Below are 18,736 nucleotides of genomic sequence, written 5' to 3' on the forward strand. Positions count from 1 at the left end.
AGCCGCTCCTTCCGTGGCATGGGAAAGAAGATGCATGGAAGTGTTTGAAACGGATTTTAGAGTCGACATTTTCGCCAAGAACAGCCGCTTGTCCTCTGACGACAAGGAATCTGGGGGTGACACAGCGAATTCCGTGACCAGGTCTCACTGGAGTCAAATGACGTGTGCCAAATAATTTAGCGCTCGTATGGAAAACGTCGCTGAAGAAAAAACTCGCTTCACAAAGTGATCCACCGCCCTAGACTCTTTGTCCGGAGGGTGGACCGAAGAACTTTCCTGAGCCAGTTCTCTCTTGGTGGCAGCCGCCACCACCATAGCATCCACAGAGGATCCCTTGTACCCAGCCTGTCTGTGGGAGGAGAAAGGATCCTGTCTGGGCGTTTGGGTATTGGCTCTATGGTGTCAGGCTCCTTCCATGCCCGCATGGTGATAAGATCCACTAATGGATCTGCAGGAGGGGACACCCAGGATGTAGATGGGCCCATGGCAAAGGCCTCCAAGAATACTGACTCATCCGTTGAGGGATTTCCATGATGTCTCCAAAGGAGACATCCTCGGGAGGTGACTTGGGGGAACCCTCACCTTCATCCAAAGTCAGTATCTTCTGTGAGGGACTCGGGGGAGTCCATGTGCCTCCTCTTACATGAATGCTTACGTGGGGCCTCCTCAGTGGGACTCACTGAAGAGGGCTCGGAAGTCATGGGGGGTTCCACAATGGGATCCACCTGGGGGTCCTCTGGCACGGGCTGTCCCTGGGACAAGCTGATGGGAGTCATGACCAAATCCAAGGCAGCCTGAGCGGAGTCCTAGGTAATGGGCTGGGGTCTCAATCTCTGGGAGAGAACCCTCTCCATCACATCGAAGGCCGAAGGAGAGCGCACCTCCTTGGCAACCAACAAGGAAGAAGTTCTCCCCAGCTCCATCGTGGGGATCAAGGCCGAGGCCAAGGTAGCCAGGGTTCCAAAGGAATGGCTCAGTTCCGACAAAGTTGGAGCTGAAGACATCTCTGTTCCCTCAGATCCAGCTCCCTGTTCTCGGCCCCGAGAGTTGCTCGGAACTCAAGGTAATGGCCGGTGTCGAGGTTAGAGGAACCATCGGCACCGAACCCCCAGCTCCGAGGATCCTCGGATCCATAAACCCTGAGACCGATGGTCGGATCGGGGAAGGAGAGATAGGAAGGAAGAAGGGCATAGAGGTCCCCTCTCCAGCCGGACAGGGGCCTGGCAGGACTCACATTAGGATTTGGGTCCGAATGAATCTCCACATCATCCTGTCCACATCAAACTCTGATAGACTCTGAGTTGACCGCGAGGAGGTGACTGACTCGGATCTGGCCCTGTGAGATGACCTCAAAGAAGGCCTCTGATCCAAGGAACCCATTGGCTCCGAGGAGAACCTCGGGGAATGGAGCCGAGGAGAAGTGGTCCTAACAATTTTCACAGGTGGACTGGGAAAAGGTTCCTGCTCAGATCATCACTTGCGGTGCCTCTCGACCCTTTTCTCTCTCTCTTTTTTGTCCTTATCTGTAGCTTTTGCCCCCGCCTCAGCAGGCTTAGAGGGAAGTTGAGTCCCAGCCTGGGGGGGGGGGGGTTTGATCGGCTACAGGAGCCGATGTTGAGGCCATCGTCTCTAAGGCAGAAACTGGTAAGCAGACCCTTGGCTACCAGTTTCACCTTCCTCTCTTTTAGGCTCTGGGATTGAACCCTGCACACACAGCACATGGCAAACTAAGATGGGGAACGCCAAGGCAAATAACACACAGTGTGGCCATCAGCCGGTGAAAGCCTGTGACCACAATCTGTGCATTTCTTGAACATTGTTTTAGGCTGGTCAGCCATAACACACTCCACTGAGCCAAACGCTAAACTAGACACACACACACACACACACACACACACACACACACACACACACATACTCAGGGGTTGGCTAGGCCTACTCATTTTCAAGAAAGAAACACAAACTTTCTAACTACTTACTTTTTTTTTAAATAAACCGACAAGACAAAGGGGAGGAAGGGCGATCACAAACAACTACTCTCACACACTAACTTAAGAATCAAAAGTTCCACTTATTATACCCAACCTGGAGCTATAGAGACCACGATGCGTATGCATGAAGCGGCAAATGAGATCTGAGGGACGGTAGGAGAGGTGAGGGATTATGGGTAAGGGGAGGAGCTTGGAGCAGATGCTTGATAAAATGTTGCCGGTTCGGATCAGATATGGATCCGAATACCCACAGGTTGCAGATAAGTTAACTACTTCAGATACAATATTAATTTCTTAATATTTGAAATCTGTTAGACCAGTAAAGAGCAACAAGTTTTTACATCTAAAATGTGAATTAATTTTCAACAACCAGTCAGCTTTTATTACATGACATCATACATTTACCTTTCTATGCAGTCCTTCAATCTCACACTCAAAGCGCTCTCTTTCTTGCTTGGTTTGATTCTGGGTCTCACCAAGAATAGATTCAAGTTCCTCATTCCTCTCAATCAATTCTTCATGTTCATGAATTAGCTTCTGCAGTTTATACTGCATCTCCTGACTACGTGCTTCTTTTTCTTCTATTTCTTGTTGGCACCTGAACAAGAAAAGTGAAATAGGCCATGCTTTACTAAAAACTCCAGTTCAGGAGAGAACCAAGCCTTTGTAAACAAGACTATACCCATGATGTGCAAATGCATATTTTCATGATGGGCCTACATGTACATGCATATGTGTATATAATAATTTTATATAATGCATTTTTTATTCCAACAAATGGATGCAATAAAAACTTTTATTAGGGTACAGTATGCCTGTTTTTATCACCACTCAGTGGGTAGCATCAGGTGTTTGCTACCATTCAGTCAGCATCTGCAATCACCATAAGTCAACTCGACTCAGAAAAAGGGAGGGGAAAATATGCCTACATAAACTAAACACCTAGAAAAGAAATTAACCAACAAAAATGAAATGTTTCATTAATTCCTTCATACCAACTCCTGTAATTTACTTCAGGGTCATGAGGGTCAGAACCTGTCTTGATACTCAACAGGCACCGAGGAACAAGGAAAGGGCACCAACTCATTAAAAAATATCCACATACAAAAATACAAGCGTGCATACACACACACACACACGCACACACATGTACACATCTACAGGCAAGTTGGAGAGGTCTTTGGAATGTGGGAGGAAATCGGACCACTTAGCAAAGGCCCACACAGACACCAAAAGACTATGTAGACTCTGCAAAGAGACACCCCAGCTAAGAAGTGAACTGGGCAATGAAGTACTGTGTGGCAGCAACACTAACAGCTATGCCACTGTGCCACCCAGCAATTAAACTAATATAATATAGATTAAAACAAACTGCAATCAGAAAAATGGCATTACTGGCAAAACTATAAATCTACACTGAATAACATTACTGAAGCATAAAACTAAACTAAAATCATAAATTAGCATAGCATGTACTACATTAATACAGTAACACTTCAAATAACATTAACTGGCCTCAGAGCTAAAAAGGATGCCTCTTTCAAGAGAGCTCAGCTCATTCATAAAAAAAAAAAAAAAAAAAAAAAAAAAGAAGTGCATTTTAAGCACTATTCAACAAACTGCACAGTAGCCTCCATTCATCTGAAACAAAAGGGAAGGTGTAATACAAAAAGTACAGTTGTGTACCTACCATAAATGTAGATGTTAGAGTGTATTCACTCTTGCAGTCATTACTCTTGGGTTATCCTGCTGGCAGGCTACCCGCAGTCTGCCAGAATTCCAAAGTCTAGATCCGGCGTTGGTTGCTGTCGCCTCTTCCCTGACGTCAGTGCTCCACGGGTATAAAAGACGCAGCCAACGCCATTTTCTTCAGTGTTTCTTGCCACAGATGTCAGGTGCCCCCAAAATGGTAGGCTAAAAAAAATAAAATTATGCCAATAATTATGCATGCAGTAAAATAAGCATTTCCTTCATCTACAAGCAAATACACCACATAGGTTGTATAAGATAGAGAAGTATAGGCGAGTCCCAGCAAAGAAAAGGGGGATGGTGGGTGGGTAACCTGGACTGCAACAGTGAATACACTCGAACATCTACATTTATGGTAGGTACACAACTGTACTATGTTCATCGTGTTTCACTGTTGCAGTCATTACTCTTGGGTTGAATCCCAAAGCTGATGTTGGGTGGCTGGGCCTAAATAGGATTAGGAGAGGCTATAAGGCCTTGCAAAACTGCAGTGGCGAATCCTGCTCTGGATTTAGAGTAGAGAGGTAAGTGGTAGTGCTTTGTAAAAGTGTGCATTGAACTCCAAGTTGCAGCCTCTAAAATGTCTTTGGTTGGTACTCCTCTGAGAAAGGCTGCTGAAGTGGCTGCTGCCCTGGTAAAATGAGGCCTAATGCCCTTGGGCACTGATTTGCCATGTTGTGAATAGCAGAAACGAATGCAGTGGCCTATCTATTTTGAAATAGTCTGTTTTGAGATAGGTTTTCCTTGAGATTCTACAGCATATGCCACTAAAAGCTGCTCAGATTTTCTGAAAGCTTTAGTTCTGTCCAAGTAGAAGCGTAGTTGTCTGTGTATGTCCAAGGAATGCAGAAGTCTCTCACCCTTATTCTGTGGGTTTGGATAAAAGGTAGGCAAATGAATGGTTTGGTTAAGGGCCACACTGGACACTACCTTAGGCATAAATGTTGGGTTTGTCCTTAGAGAAACCCTGTCTGGATGGAAAATGATGAAAGGTTCCACAGCCATGAGTGCCTTTAACTCTGAAACTCGTCTTGCAGAGGTTATTGCTAGGAGCACAGCTGTTTTCCAAGATAAAAACTTTATATCAGCTGTATTGGATGGCTCAAAAGGCAGCAGTGTGAGTTTTTCCAAGACATAATTGAGGTCCCATGCAGGTATTGGGGCTCTCCTTGGAGGTCTTATGTTTTTGGCCCCTCTGAGGTACTGTCTTAGCAATGGATAGGAAAAAATAGGAGGTTCTGTAATGTAATGAGCTGAAATGGCAGAGGCATGAATTTTAATTGATGAAAAGGATAGGCCTTTGTCCAGCATCTCAGTTAGGTATTGTAAAATCTGAGGAATATTTGGTACAGATGTGTCAATTCCTTGTGCCTGGTTCCAAGCACGGAATCTTTTCCATTTTTCTGCATAAGATTTTCTGGTACTGGACCTCCTGGCCTCCAAAATAACATCCATCACTGCTTTAGAGAGAGGTGTGCTTTGAATGGTTACATTATCTGCCATGCTGCCAGATTTAGGGTCCTGAGTTGGCTGTGCAGAATCTGATTTTTTCGCTGGGTCAGTAAGTGAGGAATTAGAGGCAATGTCCAGGCTGGGCCTTGAGACAAGCTTTTTAAGACTGGGTACCAGTGCTGGCCTGGCCAGTCTGGGGCAATCAGAATGATTCTAGGCTTCTCTTGTCTTACCTTTAGGAGTACCTTGGGGAAGAGAGGCAGAGGAGGAAAGGCATATACTGTTAGACTTTTCCAGCTGAATGACAGAGCATCCACTTTCCATGCTTGCTTGTGATAAGTCCTTGTGCAGAATTTCTGTAGTTGGCAGTTGTGAGGGGAGGCAAATAGATCTATGTCTGGGCATCCCCATTCCTTTGTTATCATGCTGAAGACTCGTGGATCCAGTTTCCACTCGTGGGGATCCGTAAGGTTTCTGCTTAGTTTGTCTGCCAGAGTATTGTTCTTTCCTGGCACGAATTGTGCTTGCAGGTGTACTTGATAAGTCAATGCTGTGTCCCACAAAGTCATGGCTTGTCTGCAGAGGGGGTAGGAATGTGTGCCTCCCTGCTTGTTTAAGTACCACATGACTGTAGTATTGTCCGTCCGTATCAGTAGTTGTCCTGGATGGAGTAGATCCTTGAAAGCTGTCAGGGCATTCTGAACAGCTAGCATCTCTTTTTGATTGATATGTAGATGCATTTGGCTTGTGGACCATGTGCCCTGAATACATTTTCCTGCCATGTGTGCTCCCCAGGCATAATCTGATGCATCTGTTGTTATTGACTGCCTGGCTGTGGGTAGAGTGAATGGCTGTCCCTTGTTGAGGTGACAGGCATGTGCCCACCATCGAAACTCCTGTTGCATGCAAGGAATGAGGGTAATTAATGCTTTCAGGCTTTGATAATGTTGAGTCCAGACATTTTTTAGGAATCATTGAAGTTTCATCATATGCAGTCTGGCATATGGAATTAGCAGAATGCAGGATGCCATGAAGCCCAAAGCCTGCAGAATCTTTCTTGCAGATAACTGGGTCTTTGTTGCCAACATTTTGAAGTAAGAAGTTAGTTGCCTTTGTTTGTCTGGCGTGAGATAAGCCATCTGGGCAGTTGTATTTAAGCTTGCACCCAGGAATATTATCTCTTGAGAGGGTACTAGTTTTGATTTCTTTTCGTTTACTGTGTACCCTAGGCAAATTAATAATCTTTTTACGAATGCCAGATGCTTTAGTATAGTGTCCTTGTTCTCTGCTTGTATAAGGCAGTCGTCTAAGTAAGGATAAATTTGAATTCCTCTTTGTCTGCAAAATGCAATTACTGGTGCCAGGCATTTTGTGAAGACCCTGGGCGCAGTAGATAAGCCAAAGGGCAGTGCAGAGAATTGGTAGTGCATTGAGCCAGCTATGAATCTGAGGTATCTTCTGCAAGATTGTCTGATTGGTATATGCAGGTATGCCTCTTTTAGGTCCAAAGTTACAAGCCAAGCCTTCTTGCCCAGCATGGGCAGAAGCTGCTGCAGAGTTAACATTTTGAATTTTGGAACGTCTAGAAATGTGTTTAGAAATGACACGTCCAGTATTGGTCTCCAGGCTTTGTCCTTTCTGGGAACCAAGAAAAGTCTTGAGTAAAATCATTGTCTCTGCTCTTGCTGTGGTACTTGCTGAATGGCCCTCATGTGCATATGGGACGAAACTTGTTTTTGTGCCTCTGCCCACTGAGTGTGGCAGGTTTGGCATACCTTTTGCCTTTGGCAGGGTGTGAAAGTGGAACCTGTAGCCCTGGGACACTATATTCAATACCCATTTGTCCTGGGTGATCATGTGCCAATTTTGAGAGAAAAGTGCTAGTTTTCCCACTAAGGGGTCTGCAAGAAGATAAGTGCTTGGTGCTGGCAGTGGCAAGTCATTGGGACTGTTTCCTGTATGGCTGTGCTTTGTCTTCTCCAGTTTTGGAGTTAGAAGCGCCCCACTGTTTAGGCCTATATGAGCTCTGGGGCTGGGAACTGCCTCTGGGATGTCTGTATCTGCCTCTTTGTGGCCTGTCCGACACTGGAAAGGACCAATTCTTTGTAGGCCAGTTCCTGCTAAATTTTGGTGGCTGTACCTGTAAGAAATCCTTTACTGTTTGCATAGATTTCGCTTTGTCCTCCTTTTTCTTTAAAACCTCCTCTGCTTTAACACCAAATAAAGTATCATGCTGTAATGGAGCATCTAATAATTTTAAAATAAGAAACAGGAACTGTGGCAAGTTTGCAGTCTAACAGTAAAAATTTAATACCAAATTTAAAGGTTTCTGAAGAAGTCAGCTATTGGGGCTGACAAAAAGTGCTTTAAATCTGGTATTAAATTTTTACTGTTATACTGCAAACTAACCACAGTTCCTGTTTCTCATCTAATAATTTTGCTTTAACATGATCAGGCAGATTTTGTTCCTTTAACCAAGCATGCCTCCTAATGACAGAACCCGTAACTGCGGCCTTGCAGGAGGCCTCCAAAGAATCAAAACCACATTGCAATGTATGCTTTCCCACTTGTTCAGTTACATGCAATAAATCCTGTATTTCCTTATCTTCTGTACAATCAGAATTAGTCAACATTTTCTGTTTTAACAGTGACATTAAGTATTGCTGATATTTAGTCATATGAAATTGACAATTTAAAGCCCTCACAGCCAAAGTAGCAAAAGTGTAAACCTTTTTCCCCCATCTGTCTAGTGCCCTTGAATCCCTGTCAGAAGGGACAGGGTTTTTTGCAGTAGCGGCCTTGGGACCCTGAGAAATAGTTTCTGGGTCAGCAGCAGGGTTTTTTGCAGTAGCGGCCTTGGGACCCTGAGAAATAGTTTCTGAGTCAGCAGCAGGGTTTTTATAAAGAAATTTATGTGAATCTGGAACCCCGTAGTATCTGTCTGGTTTAACAGGAGCTGGAGGTAAGGAATCTGGAGAAAGACCGGACTCTGAAAATACATCATCTACAATGTCTAGCACAGGGTGAATAGCAAGAGGCCTGTGCTGAGGAAGTAAAAGAAAATCTCTAAGCCTTTTCTTTGATTCTGAGTAATCTTGGCTCTCCCAGTGGAAGTGCTCCCTCATGGTATGCAGGGTTTCTCCAAAAGAATCCTCAGGAGGAGAGGCTGAAGGAATGGATTTTTCAGCATCAGAATCCTCATAGGGAGGAAGAGAGTATTCCTGTACAGAAGAGGAGTCAAGAGGAAATGGAAACCTGATCTGAAGAGTCATAGTCTGTCTCTTGCGTAGGCCTCTTGTCAGGAGGGGGATGGGAACCACTGATCAAGGTAATAAGGTCTTCGGCCATTTTGTGCATCTGTTTCTTAGGCATGGAAGTCTGTCCTGGAGAATGCTGTACTTGTTTCTTTGTCTTTAAAGCTGCTGTAGTCTTTGCTTTTGAAGCTGAAGTAGGCTTTACATATAGCTGTGTAGGTCTGAAAACACCCTCAGAAGCCGATGGCTGCTCAGCAGCTCCGGACCCATCTGAGGGGATGATTTTCGAGTGTCCAATACCGTGAGTATCCAGAGGCCCAGCTGGCTCCACGTGGGAGTCATCAGCGGCATGTGGCTCTGAGGTAGCAGGTGTCAGGGGCTGCGAAAGCACCTCACTGAGAACCGGCGAACCGGCGACTGGCTTAGCGGAAGTCTCGTCATCAGTTTTGGATCTCAGATGCCTGTCCTTCTCTTTTTCATTGCGTTTTTTAGAAACTCCGGTCGTCGGCTGTTCCAACAGCATTATGTAATTGAATTTTCGGCCAAAGTAATGATAAGCAAAATCAGACCAACACTTAATAGTGCGTTTGTTGAATCTAGCACAAAACCAACAGCTAGCAACGTTATGATCAGGGCCTATTTTAGGAATACAGTAAGAATGAAAATCCTTATGAGGTATTTGCTTCCCACAAGAAATACAATTGTTAACTTTTTCTGACATCGGTCTGGAGCAAGAAAAAAGTTTCCCCAACCGGGTACTTAGCTTTAATGAAGACTTCGGATCTGAAATTAGTCTGTGAAAATCTCAGGAGTCGGCTGACCGGCACTTGTGAACTGCTTTTGCTTCGGGCACCGCGTGGCAAGAAAGAATGAAGAAAATGGCGTCGGCTGCATCTTTTATACCCCTGGCACACTGACGTCAGGGAAGAGGCAACAGCAACCGACGTTGGACCTAGACTTTGGAATTCTGGCGAACTGTGGGTAGCCTGCCAGCAGGATAACCCAAGAGTAATGACTGCAACAGTGAAACACGATGAACATCTAAAAATCTAAGAAACAAAAATACAAATAGAATATGCAGGGTCTAATAAATGTGAGGGTCTGCAGTATGATACATGAAATATTTTGTGCTGTAAAACTAATTTTGTAACAAGTGTTAAAATACTACAAATTAGTACAGATTTCTCTAAAATATACCATCAGATATTTTACTGTTTAATGTGAACTAGACTCTGTCATTTTCCATTTATTTAAGTCTCAATTACTTTTCTTGAAGAGCTGTAACTAAGTTATGGCAAAGAGGACAACAGCCCCAGGCATAAGGTGTTAGGGGATTCAATCTGCCTTTGCCAATGGGGCATGAATACAGTACCAGCATTCATTTAAGAAACCACAGGTGATATAACAGTGCCTTTAATGAATGCTGACATTGCATTAGTGTCTGTAGTTAAAAGATTAGCAGGTTAGCATCTGTAGTAAGGAGCAGTTACAATATAGAGTGAAGAAGAGATTTTCTCCTTAACTTTAGATTAAGATGGTGCCATGTGACCTACCTACAGCTCTGATTTCTTGTTTGCTTCAATGGAATGTGGTAATCACAGTGATTTTTTTGGGTCTTTTTTGTTTTACTAAAGACACAGTTTCAAATGTCTGACGTACTAACTCCAAACTCTCATTGCCCAATCTGATTGCCATACATTTGTCAAAAAAAACACTAAAACGTAACGCATTTTTGCAGGGGACTGTGCCCTTCAGTCTCTCTGATGTAGGTGTTTTGTCCCTACATCTATGCTCTCTCTCTCGGATACATATGCACACATGTGCGCGCGCACACACACACACACACACACACACACACACACACACACACACACACACACACACACACACACACACACACACTCCAAGGCTACCAACTTTTTCTCCAAGTTTATGTGATCTTGTAGGCAGTATAAGCGTGCACACTTGGGGAACAGAAGCCAACGCCCTCATGAAAAATCATTCCTTACTCCATAAATATGAAGTTATATATCCTGTGATGATATACTAGGCAGAGGTAAGCTTGTCTATGGTACAATGGGTGTCGATATAAACCATCATCTTGTCTAATGAATATTCTTTACACATTTTCTATAGGATCTCTTGAAATGTTTACATTATGGGTGATTTTCTACTCTCATTCTCAGCTGATTTATAACTTTTTAATGTGCCAGATATTTGTTTTATTCCAACAATGTTATTTACACAAACATACCAAATTATACAATTTAAATTTTAAAACTTCTTTCTAATCACATACTATGGATCCCCTGCATTTTATCAAAAAAGAAGTTATGTACTCACCATAACGTTCCATCTGAGTAGCTTTACTTCATTTTCTGCAACCTGTGGGTATACGGATCTGTATCGGATCCGAGCCGGCAACTTTTTTCTAGCATCTGCTCCAAGCTCTGAGGTCCTCCCCTTACCCATAATGCCCTACCATCTCCTATCTTCCCTCAGATCGAGTTTGCTGCAACTAACAATATATATGCAACTCATCCCAATAACCAACCTGAAAACAGGATAAGGTCCGGGGGATAGAGGGAGGGAATGCTGCAGAAAAATGAAGTATAGCTACTCAGATGGAATGTTATAGTGAGTACATAACTTCTTTACCTGAAGTAGTTAACTTCATTTTATCTGCAACCTGTGGGACAGAGTCCCCAGCTACTCCGCTCCTGGGAGATCCTTATGGAAGTATATTCCTGAGCACTGCAGAGCCAAAGGATGCTCTACCCCTCAAAATCAGATCCAATTTGTAATGGGAAATGAAGGTATGTGAATTGGCCCATGTCGCTGCTGCACAAATATTGTCCAAAGGTACCCTGGACCAAAAGGCAGCAAATGTTGCCATGGACCTGGTAGAGTGAGCCTTAACTATACCTTGAGGTGATAAACCTTTTGCTTTGTAAGCATGTGAAATGCAAAGAGTGATGCATCTGGCTAAAGAAACTTTAGAAATAGCTTTTCCCATAAATGCTTTGGAAAAGGAAACGAACAATTGGTCAGTCTTTCGGAAAGACTTCATTCTATGAAGATAAAAATTAAGTTGTCTATGAACATCCAACAAATAGAGTTTGTATTCACCTTTATTTTGAAAGTTGGGAATGAAAACGGGCAGATTAATGGACTGGTTTATGTCTGCTTCAGATGACACTTTAGGTAAGATGGAAGGGTTAGTACGGAGAGAAACCCTATCCTTATGGAAGACCAAATACGGAGGCACGGCAGACGGAGCTTGAAGCTCAGAAACTCTCCTAGCCGAAGTGATGGCAACTAGGAAAGCTGTCTTCCAGGACAAAAAGTTTAAGTCCACCGAAGCTGTGGGTTCAAAAGGAGGGGCTACCAATGCCTGTAAAACAAAAGTAAGGTCCCAAGGAGGTACAGAATCCTTGACAGGGGGCCGTAGCAGAAAAGTACCTTTAAGAAAAGCCTTACACAACCTAGAGGAGGCTAAGGCCATGTTGTCTTCACCAACGTGAAAACTGGAAATGGCTGCCAATTGTACTTTCACTGTGGAGGGACTAGCTCCTTGCTGGAAGATACCAGACAGGTAGTCCAACACTGCTGGAACAGGAGCTGTAAAGGGATCTATTTGTCTCTGTGAAGCCCAAATGGAAAATCGCTTCCACTTACTGCAATATAGTTTGCTAGTGGAGTCTTTAGAAGAGGTCACTAGAATCGATTTGACCCGGGATGAAAGACCGGGAGTCCTGGCGATTAACCGAACTGGAGTAACCAATCCCTTAGCTTGAGGCTGCCCAGATCGGGTGGACGTGTCCCCGATGGATGGGAAATTAGATCCGGGCAGGAATCCAGAACCCACGGGGGAGCTAATAGATGAAACCAAAGGAATGGGAACCAAACCTGACGAGGCCAGAACGGGACAGTGAGGATCACTTTACACCGTAGTCGGCAAGCTTTCTGAAGAAACTTCGGAATGAGTGGCAATGGTGGATAAGCATACAGAAGCCCAAGGAGCCAAGCATGGACTAGAGCATCTCTGGGGACTTCCCCTGGTGAGGGAATCAGAGCGAAGAACTCGCTGCACTCTTCACGTTGGAAGGAGATGCGAAGAGATTGCAACAAGGCTGGTCCTATGCCAGGAAAATCTCCTCCGCTACTGAATGTTTCAGAGACCACTCTTAAGGCATCAGAATGGCCCAAGCTCAATCTGTCCACCAGAGCCTGGAGAACCTCGCTCGCCTTTGATGACTGAAGTTCGCTATCTGAGCTATGTGGCCTCTGAGATGTAGAATACTGTCTGGAGTTAGGAATACCTTCATCTGCAAAGTGTCTAACCGTGCCCCAATGAAGTCTAGAATTTGTACTAGTTGCAAATGGGATTTGTGAACACTGACTGTAATTCCCAGTAGGTCTGCTAACCGAATGAAATAATCTTGGGCTAGACACAAGTGATGCTTGTTGTGCGCAGCGAAGAGCCAGTCGTCCAGGTAAGGAAACACCTGAATACCCTGCAGCCTCAGGTGGGCCGCTACAACTGCCATTACCTTGGTGAACACCCTGGGGGCTGTGGTGAGACCAAAGGGTAGGGCCCTGAACTGAAAGTGACTGGCTCCCAGCCTGAAACGCAGAAACCTCCTGGAGTTTCTGTGTATTTTGATGTGGTAGTAAGCATCCTGAAGGACCAACGAGCACATCCAGTCGCACTCTCGGAGATAAGGTAGAATGGACTGTAGAGTGACCATCTGGAATTTCTGTTTTGCTACCGACAGGTTTAATGTTGACAGGTCTAGAATGGGCCTGAGGTCCTCTGTCTTTTTTGGCACCAAAAAGAATCTTGAGTAGACGCTCAATCCAGACTGATCGGGGGGGACCTTTCCGATGGTTCGTTTGAGAAGCAGCTTTGAAACCTCTAGAGCTGCGGCCTCCCTGTGAGCGGGTGGAACATCCGGGAGGTATTTTGTAATGTTTGGAGGGGCAATGGAAGGAATAGAGTAACGTCTGGATATTATCTGAAGAACCCAGTGATCTGTCGTAATGGACTCCCATGCCACTGGGTGTAAGGACAATCGTCCCCTGACTGCCTCCAGAGTAGGACAGTCGGGCAACCCCTCAGGACTGCTGACCGGGTCTATCAGAAAAGGGTTCCCTAGACCGGAAATTCCCGGGACCCCCTCTACCTCTGGGTCGGCGTCGATCTTGTCCCCCCTCTGCCTCTGGGAGAATAGCTGTCCTGAAAATCTCGGAAAAACTGAGATTTTCAGAACCACATCTTCTTCTGCCCTCCTTTGATTCCTAGAGATGGACCGCTGAGGGTTAGAGAAGCGGACTCTGATGGCAGACAAAGTCTTCCCGTCCTTTTCGCTCTGGACCAGTGTGTCACATACTGTCTTCCCAAAGAGGGAAGAGCCGTCATAGGGAGCATTGATAAACAACGCCTTGAAAGGGTCCTCGAACTGACATAATCTGAGTCAGGCATGATGCCTCATGGCTATGCCTGTCCCAGCCGCTCTAGCTGCTCCTTCCGTGGCATGGGAAAGAAGCCACATGATGTTATTGAGACTGACTTCAAAGTAGACATTTTCGCCGACAACCGCTGTTTGTCCTGCGGCAATAAAGACTCTGGGGTGACTCAGCGAATTCCGAAGCAAGGTCTCACTGAAGTCAAATCACATGTGCCAAATAATTCAGCGCACAGATAGAAAAGGTCGCTGAAGAGTATATGCACTTCCCAAACCTATCCACCGACCTGGACTCCTTGTCTGGAGGGTGGACTAAGGAACTCTCCTGTGCTAGTTCCTTCTTTGTGGCTGCTGTGACCAACATAGCATCAACTGGGGCTCCTTTCAACCAGGGTTGTCTATCCGAAGGAGGAGATAAGACCTTGTAAGGACGTTTGGGGATGGGCTCTACGGTGTCGGGCTCCATCCATGCCCTCGTGGTGATGAGGTTCACCAAGAGGTCTGCTGGTGGGGACACTCAGGAAGTTGATGGGCCCGTGCCAAAGGCCTCCAGGAACACTGACATCCCCAGCAGTTTTTGGGGCTGACCAACCTCCTCTCTGGTGGAGGAGTTCCATAATTTCTCCGAAGGAGACGTCTTCGGGAGGTGACCTAGGGGAACCTTCTCCTTCATTTAAGTCAGTGTCAGTGGTGAGGGACTCGGGGGAGTCCAAGTGCCTCCTTTTGCATTTGCACTTGTGGTGGCCCTCTTCAGTGGGATTTTCAGAAGGGGATCTGCGAGCCGCGGGGGTTTCCTTGGAAAAATGACCTGGGGATCCTCTGGCATGGGCTGTCCCGAAGACAGGATGAAGGGAGTCGTCGCCAAATCCAGGGGGGCCTGGGTGGCATCTGAGGGAATGGGCTGGGGTCTCAATCTCTGGGAGAGAACCCTCTCCGCCACTTCGAAGGCCGAAGGAGAAGTCCTCCCCAGATCCGAAGCGGGGACCGGAGCCAAAGACAGGGTAGCCTGAGGTCCGAAGGAACGGGTCAGGTCCAAAAGAGTCAGAGCCGAAGAATTCATTCCCCTGGATCTGACTCCCTGTCCACGGCTCAGACAGTCACTCGGATCCGAGCAAGTTGGATTCGAGGAACTCAAGGTAACAGTCGGAGTCGAGGTTGGAGGAACCGTCGGCGCCGAGCTACCAGCTCCGAAGAACCTCGGATCCAGAAGCCCCGAAGCATGGATCGGGGAAGGAGAGATGGGGCAGAAAAGAGGCATGGAGGTCGCCCCTCCAGAGGGAGAGGGACCTGGCAAGACTCCCATCTGAATTTGGGTCTGAAGAAATCTCTGCATCATCCTGTCCATATCTATGTCCGATAAGCTCCGAGTCGACCTCGAAGAGGCCACCAACTTGGATCTGGCTGGTCTGTGCAGATGGGTGGAGAGCCTCGGGTCCGAATGTTCCAACGGCTCCGGTGAAAAACGCGGTGACCGGAGCCGAGGAGAAACAGGCCTGAAGGTTTTGGATGGAGGGCTGAGAAAGAGCTCCCTGTCTGGGGATCTCTTGTGATGCCTGTCTTTCTTTTTCTCCCTTTCTTCTCTGCATCTTTCCTTTTCCTTCTCTTTTTCTTTATCTTTGTCAGACATGCTGACTGAAGATCTGTCCTTAGAGGACCCATCACCAGATGAAGAGGGAGGTTGAGTCCCTGTCTGGGGAGGTACACTAGCGACTGAGGCCGAGGCAGAATCCAGCATGGCAACGGGAAGAAGGCCTTTGGTAACTAGCTTGGCCTTATGATCCCTAAGGGCCCTGGGGTTGAAGCCTGAACAGATAGCACACTGGGTGGATAAATGTGCCACTCCTAGACATATCACACACAGAGTGTGACCATCAGCAGGGGAAAGCTTATGGCCACACTCTGTACATTTTTTGAACACAGGCTTTGGCTGATCAGCCATAGTCCTGCACTCGCAGGTAAAGGTACTACCTTCCCAACAAAAACCCACACACACACAGGTAGGGGAAGGGCAGGCCTGAGTACTATTCTACTACAAAATTAACTTTTTTTTTTTTTTACACTAACGACCATGCGTTACTACAGAAAGGGAGGAAGGGTAATCCTACACAAGCACACTAGATATAATCAAAGGTTCCACTTACTATCCCTTTTTAGCTCAGAGCAAAGGAGACCACGATGCACACTACTGGGGCGGCAAACGAGATCTGAGGGAAGATAGGAGATGGTAGGGCATTATGGGTAAGGGGAGAAGCTCGGAGCTTGGAGCAGATGCTAGAAAAAAGTTGCCGGCTCGGATCCGATACGGATCCGTATACCCACAGGTTGCAGATAAAATGAAGTTAACTACTTCAGATTGTAGATTTATTTGTTCGATAAATGCCAGGGGTGATAGAAATTGTCAAATCTTCACACAGCCAAATGTTTGAAATCTGAAAGGTATGTTTTGTCAACACAGGTAAGTGGAGTTTTCTCGACATAGGCAAGTGGGGGTTGAACAGGGGTAGGAGTATTTTTGCTTGTGTTTAGCTGTTAGGGTTAGGGTAAAGGCATAGCTTAACAGAGACACACACACATATATATCTATGAATCCCTATCAGTTGATCGAGTTTTTAGAAACTCGAAATTCATAAAGTAGAGACCATATGATCGAGTTTTTGAAAACTCAAAGCTTTTGAATGGAGATCGCGGTACAGCAAGCTGTATACAATTTGCAGGGGGGTGTGGGGGGATGTAGGAGAGCTTACCCCACTGCATAAAAGTAAAAAAAGTATTTCTTTATTTTTTTTTTTGATGTTCAAGTTTACGGAAACTCTATCATATGGTCTTATCCATATGAATTTTGAGTTTCTGAAAACTCAATCATCTGACATAGATCCATATATATATGTACACACACAAACACACACACACACACACACAAATCTATGTCATATATACATATATAGGTTCACTATTAAAATTTTGAAGTGGATTCTGATGAATCGACTTTGGTGAGGTCGAACGGTGACAATGTCGAACTCCGACATTGTCAAAGTACAAATCTCACCCCTATCTCAACCCATGTTAGCTCTTGTTCCTATGTAGAATTCGGGATGTAATTCAACAATGATGGAATTTGGCATTCTGCCATTTTGCGGACATGGGTCAAGGATAGGATCCGCTTCAACATTTTGATAGTAAACTATATATATATATATATATATATATATATATATATATATATATATATATATACGCACACGCGCACACAAAGTGAGTGTGGGTTAACTCTGAGGTTAGATGTAACGTTGGTAGTGTGAGTTGGTGTGTGTTTGTGAGTCGAAGTGCAGTGGTAATGTTACAGGAAATGTTTATTTTAAGGTAAAGTATAGTCAGTATTGTAGAAAGAGTGGAATGAAAGGGGCAATTACCCAGGGTGCAATTTGCACTAAATAAATAAATAAATATTTTTTGACAAATATATATTTTTCCCTTTAAGGGAAGTAGGAGAAATGGTAAAAAAAAAATCCTACGTAGCCATTCCAGACACTCCAGTGTACCTCCCCAGTCCCTTTCCATGTCATCTTGTGTGGGCATTTGCTTATCGCTACATTTTAAATAAGGGACGAGCCTCCAGCAATGCCCCAAAGACTTGTGATTGTTTGTGCAGGTGGAGGGACAGTACAGACAAGGCAGTTACAGGGCTTTATCTTTAGCACCCAGAACAAGCAATTTACTTATTTGTTTTGCTATTTCAGTTTGTGAGGGTGCACTAGTAGTACTAGTTAAGAAAATTTTAATTTAGAAGAATCAAAAAGCTTTTTTTTTTTTTTTTTTTTTTTTTTTAAGTTATTTGGGAGTGCAGTCTGTGAGTGTAAGGGTGAACTGGGTTAGTCACCATTCACCTGGGACACAGTTGAATGGTCAAATGTGCTTTTTTATACCTGGGACCTGCCTGGAAGAAGAACAATTTTGGATGAGGCAGAAAAACAGAACAAGGAAGACATAAGTGTGCGTGTGTCTGGGTGTCACAATGAATGAATGAATAAAGAATAGTTGAGTGAAATCTTACCATAACCAAAGATGTCCTTCTCTTGTATGTTGCAGTATTCCTTACATGAGAGATTCCCTGCAGTAAGTGATCCCATCATCCAGCAGTGCACAAAAGCCTGTTACCACTGCTTGGTACGTGGGATGTCACTAGTAGGCCCAAAGCTGGCGTCGGCCATAAAAGTGATGTCCACACGTACCATCCTCAGAACTGAATGCCCCAGCCTATGAAACAAAAGGAAGTATACATGCATTCAAAGAAAGAACATGGGGAGGGATAAAATACAGCAACATAGAAGAGAAGGACATCTATGGTTATAGAAAGGTTTTACACAACTATTCTATGTCCTTCTATTCCTATGTTGCAATATTCTTATATGAGTGAAAGTACCACAGCTCATGAGGAAAAAAAGGATGAGGAAGGAGCCAAGGTGCTCTCTACAAAGCCATGCTCATGCAAAACCTGCCCTGAACCTAGAAATGCCATCCAGCTTATGATGTTTGGTAAAGGTATCCCGAGAAGTCCAAGTAGATGCTTCTAAAATTGAAGAAGTATCCAAACCCTTATAAAAAAACACCAGAAGAAGCTACAGCGCTAGTACAGTGAGTCTTAAAAGCCAACTCAGCCTTCAAAAGTTCACACAAGTAAGGCGGAACCAAAGAAATGCCCACAGTTAGTGAGTCTAGGTCATAAGAAGACACCAGATGGAAAACCTCTTCCTTTTGGATAAGTAGGATTTCCTAGTATTGGGTTTCCTGGCCTCCTGCAGCACCCTAAGCATGCCCTCAGAGA

At 45.0% G+C, this 18,736-nt stretch overlaps 1 protein-coding gene across 1 annotated transcript in view; it reads right to left on the reverse strand.

Moving 5' to 3' along the window:
- The window catches only part of CCDC30 (coiled-coil domain containing 30), a 2,524,512-nt gene that overhangs the window by 1,225,017 nt on the left and 1,280,759 nt on the right, over positions 1-18,736 (reverse strand). Inside the window, exon 12 of the mRNA XM_044060442.1 lies at positions 2,397-2,589. Coding sequence (XP_043916377.1) covers positions 2,397-2,589 — 193 coding nt within the window. The remainder of the gene's footprint in view (positions 1-2,396; positions 2,590-18,736) is intronic.

This window comes from Protopterus annectens, chromosome 2.part0, assembly GCF_019279795.1.
Source record: "Protopterus annectens isolate FY-2018-M chromosome 2.part0, PAN1.0, whole genome shotgun sequence".
In the NCBI taxonomy this organism is placed as follows: Eukaryota; Metazoa; Chordata; order Ceratodontiformes; family Protopteridae; genus Protopterus; species Protopterus annectens.